An 18,735-nucleotide genomic window follows, 5' to 3' on the forward strand; every position below is an offset into this window, starting at 1 on the left:
CTATGATTTGTGAACATCATTGTTCCTGGATTAGAGTTGATTCATTACGGTTGGAACATGCAGGCGCAGAGGTGACAACATTATTTCCACAGAAGACGCCTCGCAGGAGCATTAATTGATCACCTTGGTACCATCTTACTCTTCAAACACTTATAATAATAAGAATTAAATACGAGAGAGTTTGATCTATGACACGACAAGAGATGGAATGAGGGAGACAACGCACGCTTTCTCTAACTGTATTTAAGTAAGTGTTACGACACACTGGTTTTATTGAGCGTCTCCTCATAGTGAAACTAAATCCAAGCAAGTAGGTATATTTTGTGTCTCATTACTCAGTGGACATTTTGGAGTGCTGCCAAGCCCTGGGATACAAAAAAAAAGAAGCTTGAAACGGGAGTCTGATATTGATTGCTTGCTACTGCTTATTACTAACGAATATACAAGATTATTATATGCCGATGTCTACTTACAGGTCTGTCAGTGTCTTTGTGTGGAATTTTAAGTGGCTAAATGCACTTTCTGATGTTAGTCAAGGTCATTCTCAAAGAGTTAAGTTGTGAAGGTTGCAGAAATTCTTAACATTTGAAGAGTTCACGGAAGAAGTGTCTGAGGATCCTTTGACTTTGTGATTAGAAGAAGCACCAAAGGTTACTTGAAGCTGCGGTTCCACTGGGCCAGTGAGCAAATTAAACGGTCTGTGAGTCGTGTAATTATCTGCGGACAGTGGTGAACTCTTGAGAAAATGTCTCTTCTCTACGGCCAGTAGTTGGGTTTTTTTCCCACTTTGAATACTTTGTGTATCTGACTCAAGCGTTTCAGTCGGCATTTCTTTCTGTCGTAAGGCATCCCGTTATTACACCGAAGAGCGTAACACACCCATCAGAAGTCAGAAGTCCACCAGAAGATAAAACTAGAAAAGTAAGGCACCTGAGGTTTAAGCACCAAAAACCACATCGTTAGGGTTAGAAAAAGATTACAGTTTTGAGTTAGAAGGAATTTTTATTGAAGTAACGTTATATGAAAGTTAATTCAAATAGTACAGCTGATCTCTCTCAGCTTGTTCAATGCTGACAAATGGAGAAAGTCAGCTCTACTGTAAATTATGAACATGTTGAACTTGTCTTAATGGATCTTTTTATTTTAGATATTTCACTTGAGTGCTTTTGCAATTTTTCTTGCCCATTTCTTGGGTTTCTCTCTGAAATGTTCAGCTTTTGCCACTTTTGCATTGGAAATGTTTTCATGGAGTGGTTCATTTTTGGCATTTTTTTTTTCTTACTTTTGTGATTGTTTTTGAAAATCTCATATGCAATTATCCCTCTTGTGTGCTCATCCTTGTGACAATCCAATCTGCCCGACATGAAAAGCCATGTTGTCAAACTATTTATGAAATTATCTTTTTCCCCGTTTAAAAGAGAGTAGATGAATTCCTTCCCTGAAGAGAGAGATTAGCATTTTCGTTGTCGCGAATGGGAGGGAAATATGCTACAATTTGCAGCGTGTGTCCCTCAGAGCGTCGAGTGTAGTGCTGCCAAAGTGTAGCAGTGTGACGCTCCACCATCTTTTATTTCGAAGTGAGGAATTAACATGTTGAAGGATCTCTTGTACTGGTTGAAATTCATTTACATTTTTTAAGCGCTTGCCGATCCAATCATCTCTAAAGTGTAGGTTATGCAAGAGAGCCAATAAAAACAAGTGGAATGGTCAAAGTTGTTCAATTTACATTTAAGATGTATTCCCTGATTCACAATGTCAGCTCGGAGGGTTTAAACTACATGTTGTGGTGCACATGACGGCTGCCTCGCGTGCCCTGCATCTATTTGGAGCGTTGGTTGCGCACAACCTCAGAAATGAACGCAACTTGTGAACAATATGCAATATACACATGACCAATAAGACCGGTGTGGGGTCAGTATGGAGATGTGACAGGGTTAGGGACCTGCATAATATAATAGAAACAAGTCAGAGAATATTACGGACTGTGGACGGTGCCGAGGGTGTGCTTTGTCACCTTGTGATCTCAGAGTCAGAAAAATAATGACCTCCTCGATTGTTGCCATGTTTATTGTTTACGGGGCTTTTACTGTGAATGTGTTGCGACTGAACTCGGACAATAAAACGTTTCATGAGTAGTCCAGAACTGTATCGCACTGTGTCGTTAAGTTGCTCTGGTGACACGTAGCGATAAATTCAGATGAGGTACGGACGAGTACGAGGAGAACAGAAGTGAATACAGCCGTGTTGAGATTTGTCATAACGGTGATGACATACAGACAGAGGCTAATTCTTCCTTCCCTCTCAACGACGGTATGAAATGAAGGAGTTTGTCACCAGCCCTTTCTGTCCATCCATCCTGTGCTCAATCACTTACTGACACACACGCCCAAACAAAACCAATTCCTCCCACAGACGCTGCTTCTGTCATCGCTGAGCCGAGCCAGATAATACGGCACACTCGATGTCGTTTTAAAATGGGAAAGCTATTCTTTTGATTTATTTTCCAGCGCCACCTCCAAACTGTCAAATATTCTAATTCTAAATCTCATCTCCACGAGTGACGACGATAACCTGAAGGTCAGCCTCAGACTTCTCCAAGTCAAAAAGAGATTTATTTATAATACACCTTTGAACATTTAGTTCAAAGGCTGCAAAAAGCCAATATACATAGAGACTGACGGGAGGATGAAAGTTGCCAGGTTGGACTGTGAAAGACTAAAAGGAGAATGAGGAAATGTGAATGACCTCTGCGGCTTCGCGCCTCCCAGTCGAACTCCTGAGTTCAACGCTGAATACGTGTAATTGAATTTGGCACATAATTTCTTCTTCTATCCTCTGTGACAACGTATAAGGAAGCTATGCCTTGATAAAGAAATACTAAGGAGTGTAACGGTTGGGTTGGTGCACAGTTTTGTGGCATATAATCACACATAATTGTGCTGGCCTTTTTATAGTCTAACCATGAACACTAGATTAAAGCTAATAGTAGCTATTCATTTTGAGCACAGCGTAGTAACGCACATGGAGCAGGGAGAAGCAATCGCTGTCATGAGTAAGTATTCCAACTTCACCGACATCAGCACCGGCCTTGTTTATTTGAACCCTGGTGCGCACATTTCTGATTTCACCGTGGACCTGAAACTTTAGCAGAGAGCGAACGACAAATCACCGAGCGAGGTGCTTCGAGTGGCATTCGTGTTTCAAGAGGGGAAAGACGTCGCTGTCCGAGAGCGAAGAAGGCGGCTGAGGTCAGAGGCGCAAACAGGTCGGTTTTCTCGTCACGTTCTGATTCATCTGAGCGAAAACATTGGATGCAAACGACCTGAACTTTGGCACGTTGGTTCTTTGGTTCTCCGACAACGTTACTTCGGCTGATGTTTGCAAACAATTTGGAAATTTGTCATCTGCCATCATCTGATGTGGCTTTTCAAAAACGATGGGAGAATTGTTCCAGCAATTCAACATACTCATTTGCTCTAACAAAGTTATTTAAGACTGCCTCGGTAACTATTACACATCAGAAAAAATGAATTGTAAATGTCCTATCAGAAACTGTTTGATTGTTATGCTGCAACCACTGAGGTTCTCTGAGGAAAAAAGAAGTCTTTGATCACTTCTCTTCATTTTTCAAAGCACGCAGGGCTATGGACGCTGTTTTGGAAATACTAGAGTTGGGGGGGTCTAAATTTCCCGATCACAGCTGACTTCCAAAACAATCACAGTTTTTACTTTGAACAAAATAAATAAATACACAAATAATGTAAACTTGTCTTTACTTAAAATAGATACAACTTTGCTTAAAATACTCAATGATGATTAATAAATACAAACAGAATTTGTCAGAATTTGCGCTTAAAAGAAGGCGTCACCGTGTATAACTTCATTGTGTTGTTGCAACCGTCGTAGCTTCCAAACAACAGTGCAAAGGACACGTGCTTCGTGTTCTCAAAAAGACCCGTGGCCCCGATGACACCAACAACTCCATCATGTCGTGTGCAGATAATTCTTTGCTTGAAACAAATCGGTTATCCATGTGAAGCCTTGTGTGGCGCACAGACCGACATCTTAACCCGGACTCGCTCCAGAGCCGCTTCCTCTAGAGGACAGTGACTGAGCTGGAACGCCTCCAACTCTGAGTGCAGTCCAGCGCGAGCGTGTGAAGCAAAGTGTTTCTTGGCCAACCTGCCCAGAATGAATACTGTCTGAAAATCAGAATCTGTATAAATTTGGCACCACAAGCCAATTTTGGTCACGGCTCGCTCCGTGGCTGCAACAACAACAACAACAACAACAACAACAACAACAACAACAACAACTAAACCCCCCCACCCTGTCCCACAGCTGAGGACCTCAGTCAACCCTGACACTTGAAAAAGCCTGGAAGCCATCTGCCAGTCAAACGAGCAGAATCTGTTCGAGGCAGTTTCCACACAGTCATTGCTTTGCATCGTTGTCACGGTTACTGGTCCATAACAACGGTCTCCTGGGAACCCAACAAGCACTTGAGGAATTGTGTGACGCAAAGGGAAAAAGGTAAAGTCGAGCGCACCAACACGTCGATCTCTCTAAGTGTCTTTGGCGACTGTGTGTCTGTCACCGGCTCCTCAGGTCAACCGTGTCAAATCACCAGTGAAAAACATGAGTCACTTTACGATGCCGGAATAATTCTGTATGCCGGCCTCAAAAAGAAGAAGCAAGGTGGATGGAAATGAAAACCTGGAGCGGGAAGGATACGGGAAAAAAAGAAAAGAAAAGGAGAAGAGGAGCAGGTTATGTAAGAGTAGCGAAAATGTGCCTTTGACTTTGCAATGTTGTCCCGTGGCGGCTTATTAGCATGAGTGTGTTTCATCATTTTGCTTATTCATGAATACTGAAGCATCTCCATATAGCTTATTTTCAGCCGACACTGCAGAAGAGGAGCAGACGGTGTGCTGCAGACTGACGGGAAGCTGCGACAGCGATGATAAGGATGCTGATGATCAATTTACTTTTTATCAGTTCTATTTATATTGCAATACTTACAACTTTTTTGGCAGCTTTTTTTTTAAACAAAGTTGCATTGTCATTTTGAAAAAGGGCCAAATTTACCTCAAGGTAAATAATATTGGAGATAAATTATAGTTGTATCCGTCACTGACAAATTGGTATTCCTTTTCGTGACTACATTTTTTTATTGGTTCCCCTTTTTTCTCCGTTTACATTCATTACAGTTGATACGTTAAATGTAAAAAATATTGCGCTGGCATTGCATAACACATGTACATGTGTTTGTATAAACATTATAGTTATACAATCATGAATTCATTTGTTGGTACTCTTCCACAATAAAAAAAAAAAAAAAAAAAGCAATACTGTGAAACTGACAAAAGTATCATTGTTAATAAAAACAATTTTTACTTCAATAAAAATGTTGGATTCAACCAAATATATGAAATAATACAGCAAATGAGCTCTCGATTTGAATTGTGCACCTGTTAGAAGGTAGTTTGGTCCATTTTTCTAGAGCAAAATACTCCAGCTGTATTCGGTTTGAATGGTGCCTTCTACACACCGCATGTTTCAGCTCTTTCCATAGATGTTAACTAGGATTCAGATCAGAGGTCACTTCAGAATTGTCCATTGTTTTGTTCTGGGGTGATTTTACCGTTCTGGAGTGATTTTACATGTGTTTTGCGTCACTATCCTGTTGCAGGACTCCTGACTGGACACTGAGAGCTCTCCAACGCTGGGCAGCCTGTTTCGCTGCAGAATGCCTCGATATTCTGGAGATTTCAATGTGTCCTGCACAGATTCAAGCATCCCTGTGACAGATGCAGCAAAGCAGCCTCAAAACAGAATCAAAACTTTTCACAGTAGGTCCTGCTCCAAGTTCAGTGTGGTGTGAAAATAACAAACTTGACATTTAAAAAGGCTGAATAACTGATTACAAGATTGAAGACGTGTGATAGTAATTAAAGAAAATGGTTAGTTTGACATCGCTATAATCCAATTATTAATAATCTTTCCTCAAGGTACCAACAAATCTGTCAAGGCCATTTTAGAATAATACTTGTGGAAGAAGCAATAATCTATTGTTCTTTTTTACATTTTCTTTGGTTTACTTTATGAAATACGAAACGCTGCAGGTATACCTGAGAAGAATTTCTGTTATTTTCACGACTTCTCAGGAGGAATGAAACACTGTGTCCATGACTGTACATTGCCATAGTGACAAAGACAAATGGTGTGAATCAGAAGAACAGAAAAAAATATTTAAAAAGTATACCCAGGAGGGACCGAGATAAGCATATGGGTGTGCAATGAAAGAAATCGATTGCAATTTATATTAACTAATTTTCCACCCTGTATGTTAACCTCCTGTGACCCTAATTATAATTTAATCCACTCTTTAAAATTACCCTCCCTTTAGGCTTTTTCTGATCTGCTCCCATCCTTCCGGAGCCTTAAAATCATTTTTCCTCCTTAAATATCAATACAGAGACACAAAAATTTACATATTTTGGATCACTATGTACGCAGGTTTTTAGATGTTGGTTCAATACACAAGTTAACAAATATGGGTCATTGAGCTAGGATTGGTGAAGTTAGTGGTTCTCATGCAAAGTACATACAATAAAACTCCAAACATGTTAGTGCATAAAACGTTTGCACGGGACTGTAGATTAATGAGTACAGTTGACAAAAAAAAAAAAGCCTCCCTACAAATACCCTACTATATGGAAATACAAGGCAAAGATACATTTATTTAAATAAGCCTATCTCAGACAGCCCCGGTAAAAAAAAAATCTGTCCTATCTAACCCGGAGCTGTTTCACAGCACTGATGAGAGCTTACACAGAGTTACATAAAACTGACAAAGTCATAAGTGATCTTGTGTTGAGAGTCCTGCACGAGTAGATCCCGAATAAATCAGGTCATAGACAAACATCCACAAAGCGCAACACATGCTCTTACATAAAATATCATCCTACTTACAAATAAAACAAAACAAGATGGAGTAGACGACAGAAGCATATATGTCCTAATGTGTGCACATAATTACAACTGTGTAAATGAATGTGTGTGTGTGTGCGTGCGCGTGTGAATCTGTGTCTGGCACTGGGAGCATTTGTGTGTGAAGGTCTGTGCCAGCGCATGCATAATGCAGACTGCCTTTCACCCTTTTCATATTGTGCACCCAAAATTGCCTTTGGTGTACCTGCGCGTTGTTACCATGACAACCAATACTCGTCCAGTGTGGTCAGTGGTAAAATTACAAAGAGGACAGTCGAGCGAAAAGATCCCACCCTATCATTTGCCCCGTAGTCTGAATCCCCCCTCCCCCCGCTCCGCCCGCCGTCTTTACCGGGCAAATTAAGATTCACAGCCACAATAAGAGCGTCTCAGGATCGATGTTGTCTGGGAGCCCGAAGAGCAACGAAGGGACTGTAATCATCATCACTTCTCCTCTGACTGATTGTAGCCTGTCCATGTGGGTACTGACGCAGCATACATGTGACCGTTCGACTGCACACTGCCGCGCAGAAAAGGCACAGAAATGCAAACACACACAAAGGAAAAGTTATCTTCGCGCATACTTAAGATAAAGTTTGTTGCAAAAACAAAAAACAAAATTTAAATCAACTGATTTAATTACCGAGATCAGAGCCAGGAGATGCCGCTTCCATCTCACACTAGTAGGCCTGCCAGCTCTAAAATTAACTCATTTCCCATGAACACTGTTGCTTTCCAGTCTTGTAAAGCAAGCTTAATCTCACAGGCTTAATGTTCAGTGCAACATTTTAGCCTTGAAAACATCCGCTGAGACTGATGGAGCCAGCAGCCCCGACTAATCAAGAGGCTACGGATGACGACAACAACAGGCAACTGGATTCACGGCCTCTCGCACCAATCTCTAAAAAAAAAAAACAACTCAGTGTACAAAAACTTTAAATTAATTATGACCTTTTGTGCTCCTCAACATTTTTCAGAAAACAATTTCAGGGAGAATGTTCACTACAAATGTGACATTCTCTGTTTATTTCCAGCCAGACTCAAAGAGCGTTCTCCCTTTTGTCTTTATCGAAGAGGAAAAAACATGTTCGAAGTGATTTATTTGTTATCCTGTCACTCCTTTCACCGTCTGATTTTGGGACAAACTTTGCGTAATCTTTATTTGCTCTGGAAGAAGAGCAGCCTCTTTCAGGTTCGTGCCAGAAAGCAATCAAGGATTACTTAAAAGTACAATGCATACGCTCAACCCGGCGCCCAAACACGTAGTTCATGTCGTCAATGAAATACTGCTTTCCTGTTTGCAACGTTGATGTTGTCTCGGTCTTTGAGAGTTAAATATACTATGAAAGTTGTTTCTAAAGTCTGTCGCTGTCTGTCATCGTCTGTCGGGCTTCAAACTTTTCCGAAAACCCTTTTTAGTATCTACTTTAGCAGAAATGTGACATTGCCAGAGCAGCTGCCATGTTTTCAGTTTGATGAGCAGGATGCAGGATGCAGGAAGCAGCAAGCTCAGCCAAGAGTGTGCACTTGTGAAGTCAGGCACAGCAGAGGTTCATTCTGGGGACCGGCATTTCAAGCGAAAATACTATTCGGCATACACAGGGAACTTTTCGACCAGTCTTCATCGACCCCGTCGGCACGTACACATGCACACAAAGACAGAGTATTTACTCGAGCCCTAAACTCTTAACAAAAGCTATCACACTTCACCTTCTACAAATCTGATGAGAAGCATTACTGAGGACCATTGTTGGTGCTGCACATCTTAATATCAAACTTACTGTCTCTGGTGATAAAGCCAGCTGTAGATGATCGGCCGATGGAACGTCTGCTCGGCGCTGCGGACTGCACCTCATCTAAGGTTGTTGGTTTTCCACACACAACTTTTTTGACAGCTCGGCTGTTTGTACCGTAGCATCTAATCTCACAAGTTGGTCTCGTATTATGAATATTGTTTTCCTGTTACAAAGTTAGGTTTTCGGCTGGCCTTAATAAAACACTGTGGCTCACGAAGTTACATTTTCCATTAAGTGGAAGAGGATTAAACACAATCAACAGTTACAGATGGATCTTCATTTCTCTTGTATCTTGTTTTTTTTTTTTAATTCATCAACTGCCATGGAAATAAATTTTGAAATGCCAATTTTGAAATCTTCCTCTAATAAATGGTGATATGTTCCTATTTTGTGGCATAAAGCAATACAGCAGTTTTCCTCATATCCAAAGTAAAATTGTCAACATTATTCAGTCCCCCAATTAAGACATGATTATCGTGCAACATGTATTGTTTGTGCAAATCTAATCAACATCTCTAAATCAACATCTCCTCCGCAAACAAGCGTTCATATTCCACTAATGCTAATTTCATGCTGCGGTGTACTATTTCTTGAATTATTCTACAGCAGGCTTCAACAAATAATCAATTTAGTCACAAGATGCATTCAGGGTTTGAAATTATTCTCAGTTCAGATATTAAATATGATTCAAGCCTGTTGTTATCCAAAGCAGCTCCTCCTGTATTGGTGATAGGGGTTACACACACACACACACACACACACAAACACACACACAATCTCATACGCAAACCACGTCACATGGAAATTAGCTCCAAAAGGGCAGCGAGGGTGGTCACTATTATCGTCCTGTCACGCTCTGGCAGACTGTTGCTCCTTGCAGGCCACAATCACAGAAAACCATCTGTGTCGGTGCAGTTGGTTTATGATTAACCGCTCCAGCGCCGTGCAGCCTCGTTTCTAACAGAGCCAATGGGTGGTGACAGCGAGAGGAAAGCCATACCATAGAAATGACAGGAAGCACAAATAATTAAACGTGCGCACACATATTACGGACAGCAAAGAAGAGACTGGAAAACAGGAAGGAGCGTTAGAAGTTTGATTCCCGACTCATCATTTCTTTCTGTCGGGGGAAATATAAAAAAGATGGAGGACGCAGGCAGATTTTAGGTCGCGGCCCTCTTCGCAAAACGTTTCTTTTCCCCACGGGATGCTGACTTCAATTTCTCATTATCTTGAATGGAAAAAGGTCACACTGCTGCACGTTCCTGACCGTGCTGAAAAGTGCAGGTTTTGAACGCTCACTGCTGCAAATCACTGCGGGAATATATATATCAACTTTTTGCTTAAAGGGCAGCACATTGCAACACTTCTTGTTCAGCGTTCCTGTCCGTGTGAGACGAGCGTGATGGACACAAAGGCTGCAGCAAGACAACATATTTACATTTGGCCCGAGAGAAAATGGATAAAAGGCTTGCTGATATGATTCTGTATGGTTGGAGCTTTTTTTTTTATTATTACTTTAATTCAGAGCTTTTCAAATCACTGTCGGAATAAAGTAAATCATAACTCGGCCGAGTAAACAGTAAACTGTATATCAATTACTGTAGAAAATAAAGTTACGCTGTACATCCTGATTGAACACATTTGCCATGTTGACTTCGTAACACACCATCGCAATTATCTATTTGAGCCGTTGAACTAAAATTCATTTAGTTTCAATTAAACATGGGGAAAGTCGATGTGCCCCCCTTCTGCACCGTGTCAGCTGCAAGCGGCGAAATATTAATTACATCTCTTCAAATCACTGAACAATGTCAATTAAATATATTCACTGAGCTCCAGGATATTTGCCCTCTGGTGCCAATGAAGTCATGAGAACATCAACACCAAAACGATCCATGTGTCCTTGGAGATAACAAGCTCTGGTGCTCGTATTTAAATACAAAGTAATAGCACATCCGAAGGGGTGGGGCAGCTAAGTCAGTAAAGACGCCTTGTTAAAGGACTGTGGCTTCAAGCTTCTATTAACAGTGAAATCAATTCAGCCAGGTTTTTTTTTTTTTTTTTTTTAAAGAAATGAGAAGCCGCACTGTGGTGGCTGTAACGTTTCAACCAACCGTCACGTCACCCGTCGGTTTGTGAACCGCCGTTCGCCATCTTGCTAAATTGGTGCCAGAAGTGACCATATTTGGAAGAGCTGCAATAGAGCAAGCAGCGAATCTGACTCGATGTGATTGGGAACCTGAGGACACCACGTCCTTGCCAACAAACCTGACAGCCAGAGACACACCCCACCAAAAACACAGCTTTTAGAGGCCTAATATCTAATTAATGATGGGATTCTGTTCAGATGGACCGCCAGAAAACTAATAAGAAGGAAAAAATGACAACACGATGACTCGTGTAAAAAAAATGCATTGAATATGTATTTCATGAGAAGTCGAATGGGAGTCTATGGAGCAGTTGGTGGTGTTGCAATTTAGGGTGCTTCCACATTTTCCATTTTTCAGACCTTGAAACTACATCCACTTTTATAAACAGTCTGTGGTTTCAAGCCACTCAGGGAAGGTAACATACCCTAAGAAAGCAGAGTGTACTACACTAATCAGTCCTCTAAAGGATACCATATCAGCATCAGGTTTTGTTTCGCCGAGGTGTGAAAAGTAAGGTGCCTTAGATTTAGGCACCAAACACCACATGGCTACAGTCGGGAAAACACTCTGATTTGGGTTAAAATAAGTCATTTTGTAGAAGTAGCATTACCCAAGTTACTGAACATACATTAAATATACCTTCTGGAAGAAATCCATCGTAACTTTTGCTCTCTCACGGACTCAAACACCAATTTCTCGAGTAAAAGTTCTGTTTACCACTTTTTGTACTTGATCAGATAACGTCCTTCTTCCACCTCGGTCACACACGTGAGGCAACATGAAACGCTGCAGGAGGTCGAATTTTACGATTTAAAAAGTCCATCATTCTTTTCAAGTCATATCGTTTCTCGAAATGATCACCAGAAAACAAAGTTCATACTCAACCACACGCACAGAAGATTATCGTGTCTATGCATATGTAAATGTGTTTATGATTCAAGCACGCTGACGCAGCAGACACATTTTCAAAAGCCTGGGAGTGTTTCTTTCAGGCTTCATGACAGATATTCAAGCTGCTAATAATAACTGAAATCTGTCACAAAGTGTTCCAGACTTCAAAAAGCATATTTGCAAAGCAAGAGACTAAAGAGAAGAGAAACTGAGCAAGCACATCAATAAAGAGAAGAGTTTAGTGTGGGCGTTCTTGTGAGTTGTAGACCTTGAAGATGGAGACAGGTTACCCGGTCCAAAAAAATGTAAAACAGGACGTTTTAAAGGATTTAAGAAGGAGCTTTGCGTTTTAGAAATGCAAGTGAGCATTTTTGCTCACTTGCCAAGAAGAAGACGTTGATACCACTCTTCGAACTGTCTGTACGCCAAATATGAAGCAGCTGCAAATATGACAGCCTAGCTTAGCATTAAGGCGGAAAACTATGGCAAGCGGAAGAGCAGCGCCGAGATAGCTTTTTACGGTAAAGGAGAAGCTTAGTCCACCGTCTCCTGGCGTGTTGACAGTCTGCTTCACGAGAGGAATTCATGAAGCACAACGCCACGAACAGACGAAGGAAACTCACCCGGTTGTGCTCCTGACCCGACGCACCTCCGCCAGCCTGAGACGGTGACATTCTGCCCCTCCGGAAAGACGAATGCCACCGGAAACGCCTCGCCCCGCTCTTTGCTTCGCCGCTGTGGACTTTCTGAAGCATTTCAAGGGTGTCTGTTGCCGATTTTCTGAGTTCGACACGACCTTCGATGCGCACTCTCCGCTCAAGTTCCAGGTCCGTGGTGACATCGCAAATGCGCACGAGTGACATAACTTGGAATACGCATTGCTTCCCTTCTGCTCCATGTGTATTACTGTGCTGCTCTCCATTCATGCGCAGCAGTAACAGTATTGGAACGATTTGTTCGCACCTCATAATTAGAGAAAGAGGAAACTGAGTGATCACAGATGTAGGCACCTTTCATGGTGTGGCTTGGAAATAACGACTAAACCATTCATCTGCTCACACTGTTAGTTCTCAGCACGAGGAACAGTTCCATGTTATAGAAGTGATAATGAGGGCAGAAACAGATAAAGCAGCACCATGTACGAATAGTTCAGATACACTAAGAAAACAATTATGGTTTTGTTTTTTTTAATCCAGTATATTTTTTATTTTTGGATGTGCTCGCTCTGTGTTCGTTTCGTTTAGGAAAGCGATAATGGCCAGTTCTTCCTGCTGGACCGACTTTCTTCCGTGAAAGCAGATCAAAATAAAAAAAAAATAAAAACATTATCTATTTTTATCTCTCCCGCTTGTGTGAAAAGACTGCTCTGTTTTCTCCGGTCTGAAAACCCAATTGTGCCGTGCGATTCTGCAGAACTGTCCAATTTCTCAGTCGTTGCCTCAGGAAAGTCGCATCTGTTTCAAAGTTGCTCGGTGCACCGTCAAGACATTACTTCTTCTGCCACAGCTTCCAAAACACTCGTGTTACATACTTGATGTGCGGCGTGGTTCCGTAAACTTACCAGCACAGCACGCTTCCCTTTCAGCTCTTGTGCTCTTTCCTGCCGTTGGCTTTGATACGGTGGACTTTACCCTCTTTCAGCCGGTACACTTGTTCGGCTGTAAAGCGCTGCGGTTGACAGCGTCGGTGAAACAGGGCTAAGAGCGCCTCGGGGGGGGTTGGGAGGGGGGTGGGGGGGGGGGGTTTCCAAACAGCTGTGTCAGATTCTGCAGTTACGGGGATCTCGTTTGGGGAAGCAACAAGACGGTAAAAGACTGAAACCGGTCAATGCTCCTAGTCCGCAGCTGTGACACTTAAAGTGTTGCTGTAATTTCCCCCCGGGGTGCAATGGTCAGAAATTGGATTTTCCATTAGCAGTAAAAAAAAATAAAAAAAAAAAAAAAAAAGGAAAGAAGATTACCCGTCAATAAATGACATCGCTTTTAATTACCTTTTTCATCTTGCTGCATTTAGTCCAAATGCGTTGCGAGCCATAGGGGACATCCAACATTCAGCACCGACACCGGGGATGGAAGACGCAACTTTTATAACTCCGTTTGTGCAGCTGTTTTACTTTTTTTTTTAGAGAAAGTTCTCCGTCTCGGTGAAAGAACAAACTCCTCTCAGTCGGTCCCATTCGCTCTTAAGAGTCCTCGATAATCAATTCACTGCTAACAGGAGGCGTTCCGACTTTAAGGGGTTCTGATTTTATGCATGAAGGTCAGTTCACTCCTCAAGGAGAGCCCTACTGAGCCTGAGTGTCCTTCTGTGGCTCTGGAAAATATTGCTAATGATTTCGCCAAAGGTTGTTTGGATTTAGGTCTAAGGCAACTAATATTTGACAGAAAAACCATTGTCATGAAGTTTTGTATTTGAAATAGCATTGTATTAAAATAATATTCGACAAGTGTTAATGAATCTAATTGAGTAGCACTATGGGGACGGTAGGATCTTGTGATTGTGATGCTGTCATTAGGTCTTGGCCTTTGGCCTTTTTTATATATATATATATATATATATATATATATATATATATATATATATATATATATATAAATGTCTCCATTCTGCCTATTGATGATGCTAATTTTGCACCATAGAGTCCAGTCAAAATTAGGATGTTAAAGTTTACATTTTCCAGTTGCCTGTTGATGCATAAATTTGGCTGAGGCAGCATCCACACCCTCTTATGGTCCTACCAAACTAGTTTTTTCTAGTGTGTGTGTGTGTGTGTGTGTGTGTGTGTGTGTGTGTGTGTGTGTGTGTGTGTGTGTGTGTGTGCGTGTGCGTGTGCGTGTGTGTGCGTACCCTGAAGTCGATGCCGACCGTGGAGATGAAGCTCCCGGCTAGAAAGGCTCCATCTTTGAAGCGAACCAGCAGACAGGTCTTCCCCACACCTGAGTCCCCGACCAGCATCACCTGAAGGTAGAGAGCAGAGGAGACAGTCGATCGGCTGATCAACTTCAAAGCCTTGTATGTGTCTCTGTGTGTGTGTGTGTGTGTGTGTGTGTGTGTGTGTGTGTGTGTGTGTGTGTGTGTGTGTGTGTGTGTGTGTGTGTGTGTGTGTGTGTGTGTGTGCGTGTGTGTGTGTGCGTGTGTGTGTGTGTGGGAGGATGTTTGAGGTGGGAGAGGGAAAGAGTTCAGGTGAATACTTATCAACAAATAGACAGGTGTTTCAACTGTGCGAAACAACACACACACACACACACACACACACACACACACACACACACACACACACACACACACACACACACACACACACACACACAGAACTCCCATCTACAGCGGAAACAGAAGTCACTCCAGAGGGAGACAGCAGACTGCAGACCGACGGCGAGCCAGAGCAACACAAAACTCTGCTCACGTTCGTGTCATTTGATATATTTGGATACCCGTTAAGACAGATAATCTGTATTTGCAGAGATAATGTACTTTTCCAGCTGTGTGGATCATACAGAGTCCAAGTTGAGCCGGGATTTTGGCCGAGCCCGTCACAGGAACAGTTGTTCACGATGGTATGAAATTAATGCCAGCTGCCACCCACATGATGAGAATTTAGATTAGCATATGCTCAGCGCAGAGTATCATTAGTCTTTTTCACCTCCATTTCATTATATGAATTGCATATGTCCTGACTCAGCACCGTGTCATCACTGACAAATGTCTTTCCACGTCGGAACAACAGTCTGAAATCCAAATATGTTCCATTTAGAAGTATAAGCGATACAGGAAAGCAGAACATCTATTTAAAAAATGTATTATCAAAATCTATCCTGGATTTGATCTGTTTTACTAAAAATGTTTAATAACAAATTAATGCAATTTCAAAGTTCTGAGCCTGTAATGGTACTGTGGGATATGCAGTCGTACAGTCTTGCTGCGCTGCTGGTAATTTATCTAATTAATAGAACCCTCCTCCCTACAGCCTCCACCATGTTACTGCACTGGACTGTAACTCTGAAGCGCACCACTTCGTGTTCCTGTTGTTCCATACAGTCTCTGAAGTATTGCACTTGAAAGGAGACACAGCAAATGTATTTTATGGTATTTCATAAATGTGAGAGGAGTTTGGGAGTTCGGTGAGATCTCATTGCAAACGCAGGAGACAAATTGAGCCGTGCGGGCAAAGCAGCTTTCTTTATGTTTGTGTTGATGACGCCTCCTTGGGGAAACACTGCTGGAGCTGGAGTTTTTTTTTCTTCTGCAAGCCCAATGAGATTCCAATTAGGTTTTAAAACCATTTTATAGACACTTAATAAAAGTTCTGAAGGTCATGTAACAACCCCATAAGACATGAAATCCCAATGGTGTGCGCTTTAATAGAGCTTCATCACATTAGCAGTCTCAGCGTGTTTCATAGTTTGCCTCTCGTTCACACACTCACACACACATTGAGGAATCAATGCAGCAGAGCTGCAAGGTGCTCGCCTGCCATCAGGAGCAACTTGTGGTTCAGTGTCTTGCTCAAAGATAGTTCGGAATCAAACCGCCAACCTTGTGATTGCTCTACCACTCTAACATCTGAGCCAAAACCGCCTTATTAAATCTATATACTTATTAAATAGTATACATATTTAAAAAAAAAAAAAAACTACTTCTATGATTATAAATCATAACTCATAATTCAGTCCAAACATGATCTGAGATGCATCAAAAATGTCACTTGGGATGTCAAAATTATGTCAATCTTTTTTTTAAACTTGAATCAGCAAGCAAGTCTTAATTTTACACATCTTTTCATGTTACAAACTGGTTTCCATATGTCGCCAAATGACATTTAAAAACGCTCCCTTGAGTTACTACAAAATTGGAGACAACAAAAATGTTAAACGGTATCAATCCCTAATTCTAATAAAGACGCAGATTTTTTTTTTTTTTTTTTGCTTTTCCTGGGAACAATCCTCATTATTTGTTTTTAATTCAGCACCGCACACACTGACTGGTTGCCTAGAAAATCGTACACCGCTTAACTTGGACGAAACAACAAGATATCACCACCGTTAGTGCCTATAGTCCTTTAAAGTGTAAGTTTTAGGAATTGGCTGCTGCACACATTGCGCTGCACACTTCTCTGATTGATTTCCTCAACTGAACAGAAGCGTGAAGTAGTGAGACGTGAAGCTCTGCGCTCACCTTGAAGGCGATATCATAAAACTCTCCGCTGTTGCTGATGGACGGTCTGCTCGGGTACACCAGTCCGGAGGACGGAGCAGCGGCGGCGGCCAGACCTTTCCCCGTCCTCCCGCTGCTCGGAGACGCCTTGGGGCTCTTGGAGCTCCCTTTGCTTTTCACTGCCCTCTTCCTGGACATGGCTCTGCTAACCTGTTCAGCGTCAAGCAATTAGGACAGGAGGAGAGTGTGGAGTGAACGAGATGGGTTTGCTTTCGGTGTCAAAACACTTTTTTTTTTTTTCCCCCTTGCTGTGGTCGAGGCGCGTTGAAGCGAAAGAAGTTCACCTGTGCGTCAAAATCATGACTGTGCGTAAAAGCGTAAATTGGCGTGACAAAAAAAAAAAGTGGCTGTGAAGAAAGGCAACTGTTGTCCCGCTGCTGCAGCTGGAGGAATAAGAGTGCAGGTCTGTTCACAATGTAAACAGCACTCTCTCCCCGCCTCTCTCTCTCGTACTGTGATGTTGGGAGTGGATGAAGGCATGGTGGTTACGGTGCGCTTATAGAGAAAATCCACCCCAAAAAAAAAAAAAAAAAAAAAAATACTATACTTTTCAAATCATTTTGGACAAATCTGTAGCTTGGAGATATGACCAAAAAGATGAACTGATGGAAGGTAAACCTTAGTGACATCTAAAATCTGGATTTTTAAAATCTGGAACGCTCAATCCAAATTATTCATTTAAATGCAGGGTTCAGAGATCGGAATCAATATCACCATAGCAGCTTCATAGTAAATGTGATATTCCTCTTTCTATGGAGCATTACCTGACTGCACTTTATCTTTTTTTGTTGTTGTTTTTTACTCAATTTAGGGAAAATGAAATGTAAATTCAATTTTGGGGTGTATTTATTTATTTTTTTAAAGGTGCAGCTTGACATTAGCACAGATTCAGACTTTGGATCTCTATGGCAGCTTGTAATAGGAAGCTTTGCTTTTCTCCACAGACACTTTCAAATTCAAGGCAGCATCACTCTGATGTCCAATTCTATTCAGGTACTTCATTCTGGTGAACAAAGTCCAGCAGACGTTCAGCCGACTTGCTGTAAAATGTGGGACTTTGGGTTGCCTGGAGTATATTAGCATGTGCTGTCACATTGTGGCTGGCAGGTGCATGTTTTACATATAGCTTTTGGGAATCAGAGTTGCTTTAATGACAGAAAAAAATCCAATTGGTTACACTAAACCTTAGCAGCTACACGTAATCTGACTGAAGCCCAAAGGAAAAGAGTCCCCCGGTTGTCAGGGGTTGCCTATGCTGAATTGAATCACAGCATTAGGGATGGATATACAAATTTTTAGAGGACTGTGGGAAAATATTCAAATGGGAAATTGGCATCAAAACAAAACTCAAACTTCATACTGCCGGGAGGTAAAAAAAGGGACAAGAAAGTAAAAATCACAACAACAGCCTGAAACACACATCAATCACGCAACAATGTCCCAATAGAAACCGCCAGGGGAACCCAGGGCAACGATTTGTTATTGGGCCCCTATGTGCAATTCAGTTTCATGATTTGCATACGGACTATTAGGCTGTAATGTTTAATCATCTAAAAAATAAAAAATAAAAATAAAAATAAATAAAAAATTGGCAATAATTTTAACAACTGATTATTTTTGTCCTTTTTTTTATTTTTATTTTTTTTATTTTTTTAAGATACTAAATATTCACAGGAGCCAGCTTCCCA

The 18,735-nt window shown here is 41.6% G+C and overlaps 1 protein-coding gene across 1 annotated transcript in view; it reads right to left on the reverse strand.

Moving 5' to 3' along the window:
• Nucleotides 1-17,505, reverse strand: part of LOC138626092 (ras-related protein Rab-26) — a 91,189-nt gene extending 73,684 nt beyond the window's left edge. The window contains exons 1-2 of the mRNA XM_069707526.1: nucleotides 17,009-17,505; nucleotides 14,681-14,791 (exon numbers count right to left, since the gene is read on the reverse strand). Coding sequence (XP_069563627.1) covers nucleotides 14,681-14,791; nucleotides 17,009-17,185 — 288 coding nt within the window. The 5' untranslated portion in view covers nucleotides 17,186-17,505. The remainder of the gene's footprint in view (nucleotides 1-14,680; nucleotides 14,792-17,008) is intronic.
• Between the last annotated feature and the right edge of the window lie 1,230 nt (nucleotides 17,506-18,735).

Source organism: Brachyistius frenatus, unplaced genomic scaffold (genome assembly GCF_029030835.1).
Source record: "Brachyistius frenatus isolate BFR_SWC_R1_liver_20210118 unplaced genomic scaffold, ASM2903083v1 Contig_69, whole genome shotgun sequence".
In the NCBI taxonomy this organism is placed as follows: Eukaryota; Metazoa; Chordata; class Actinopteri; family Embiotocidae; genus Brachyistius; species Brachyistius frenatus.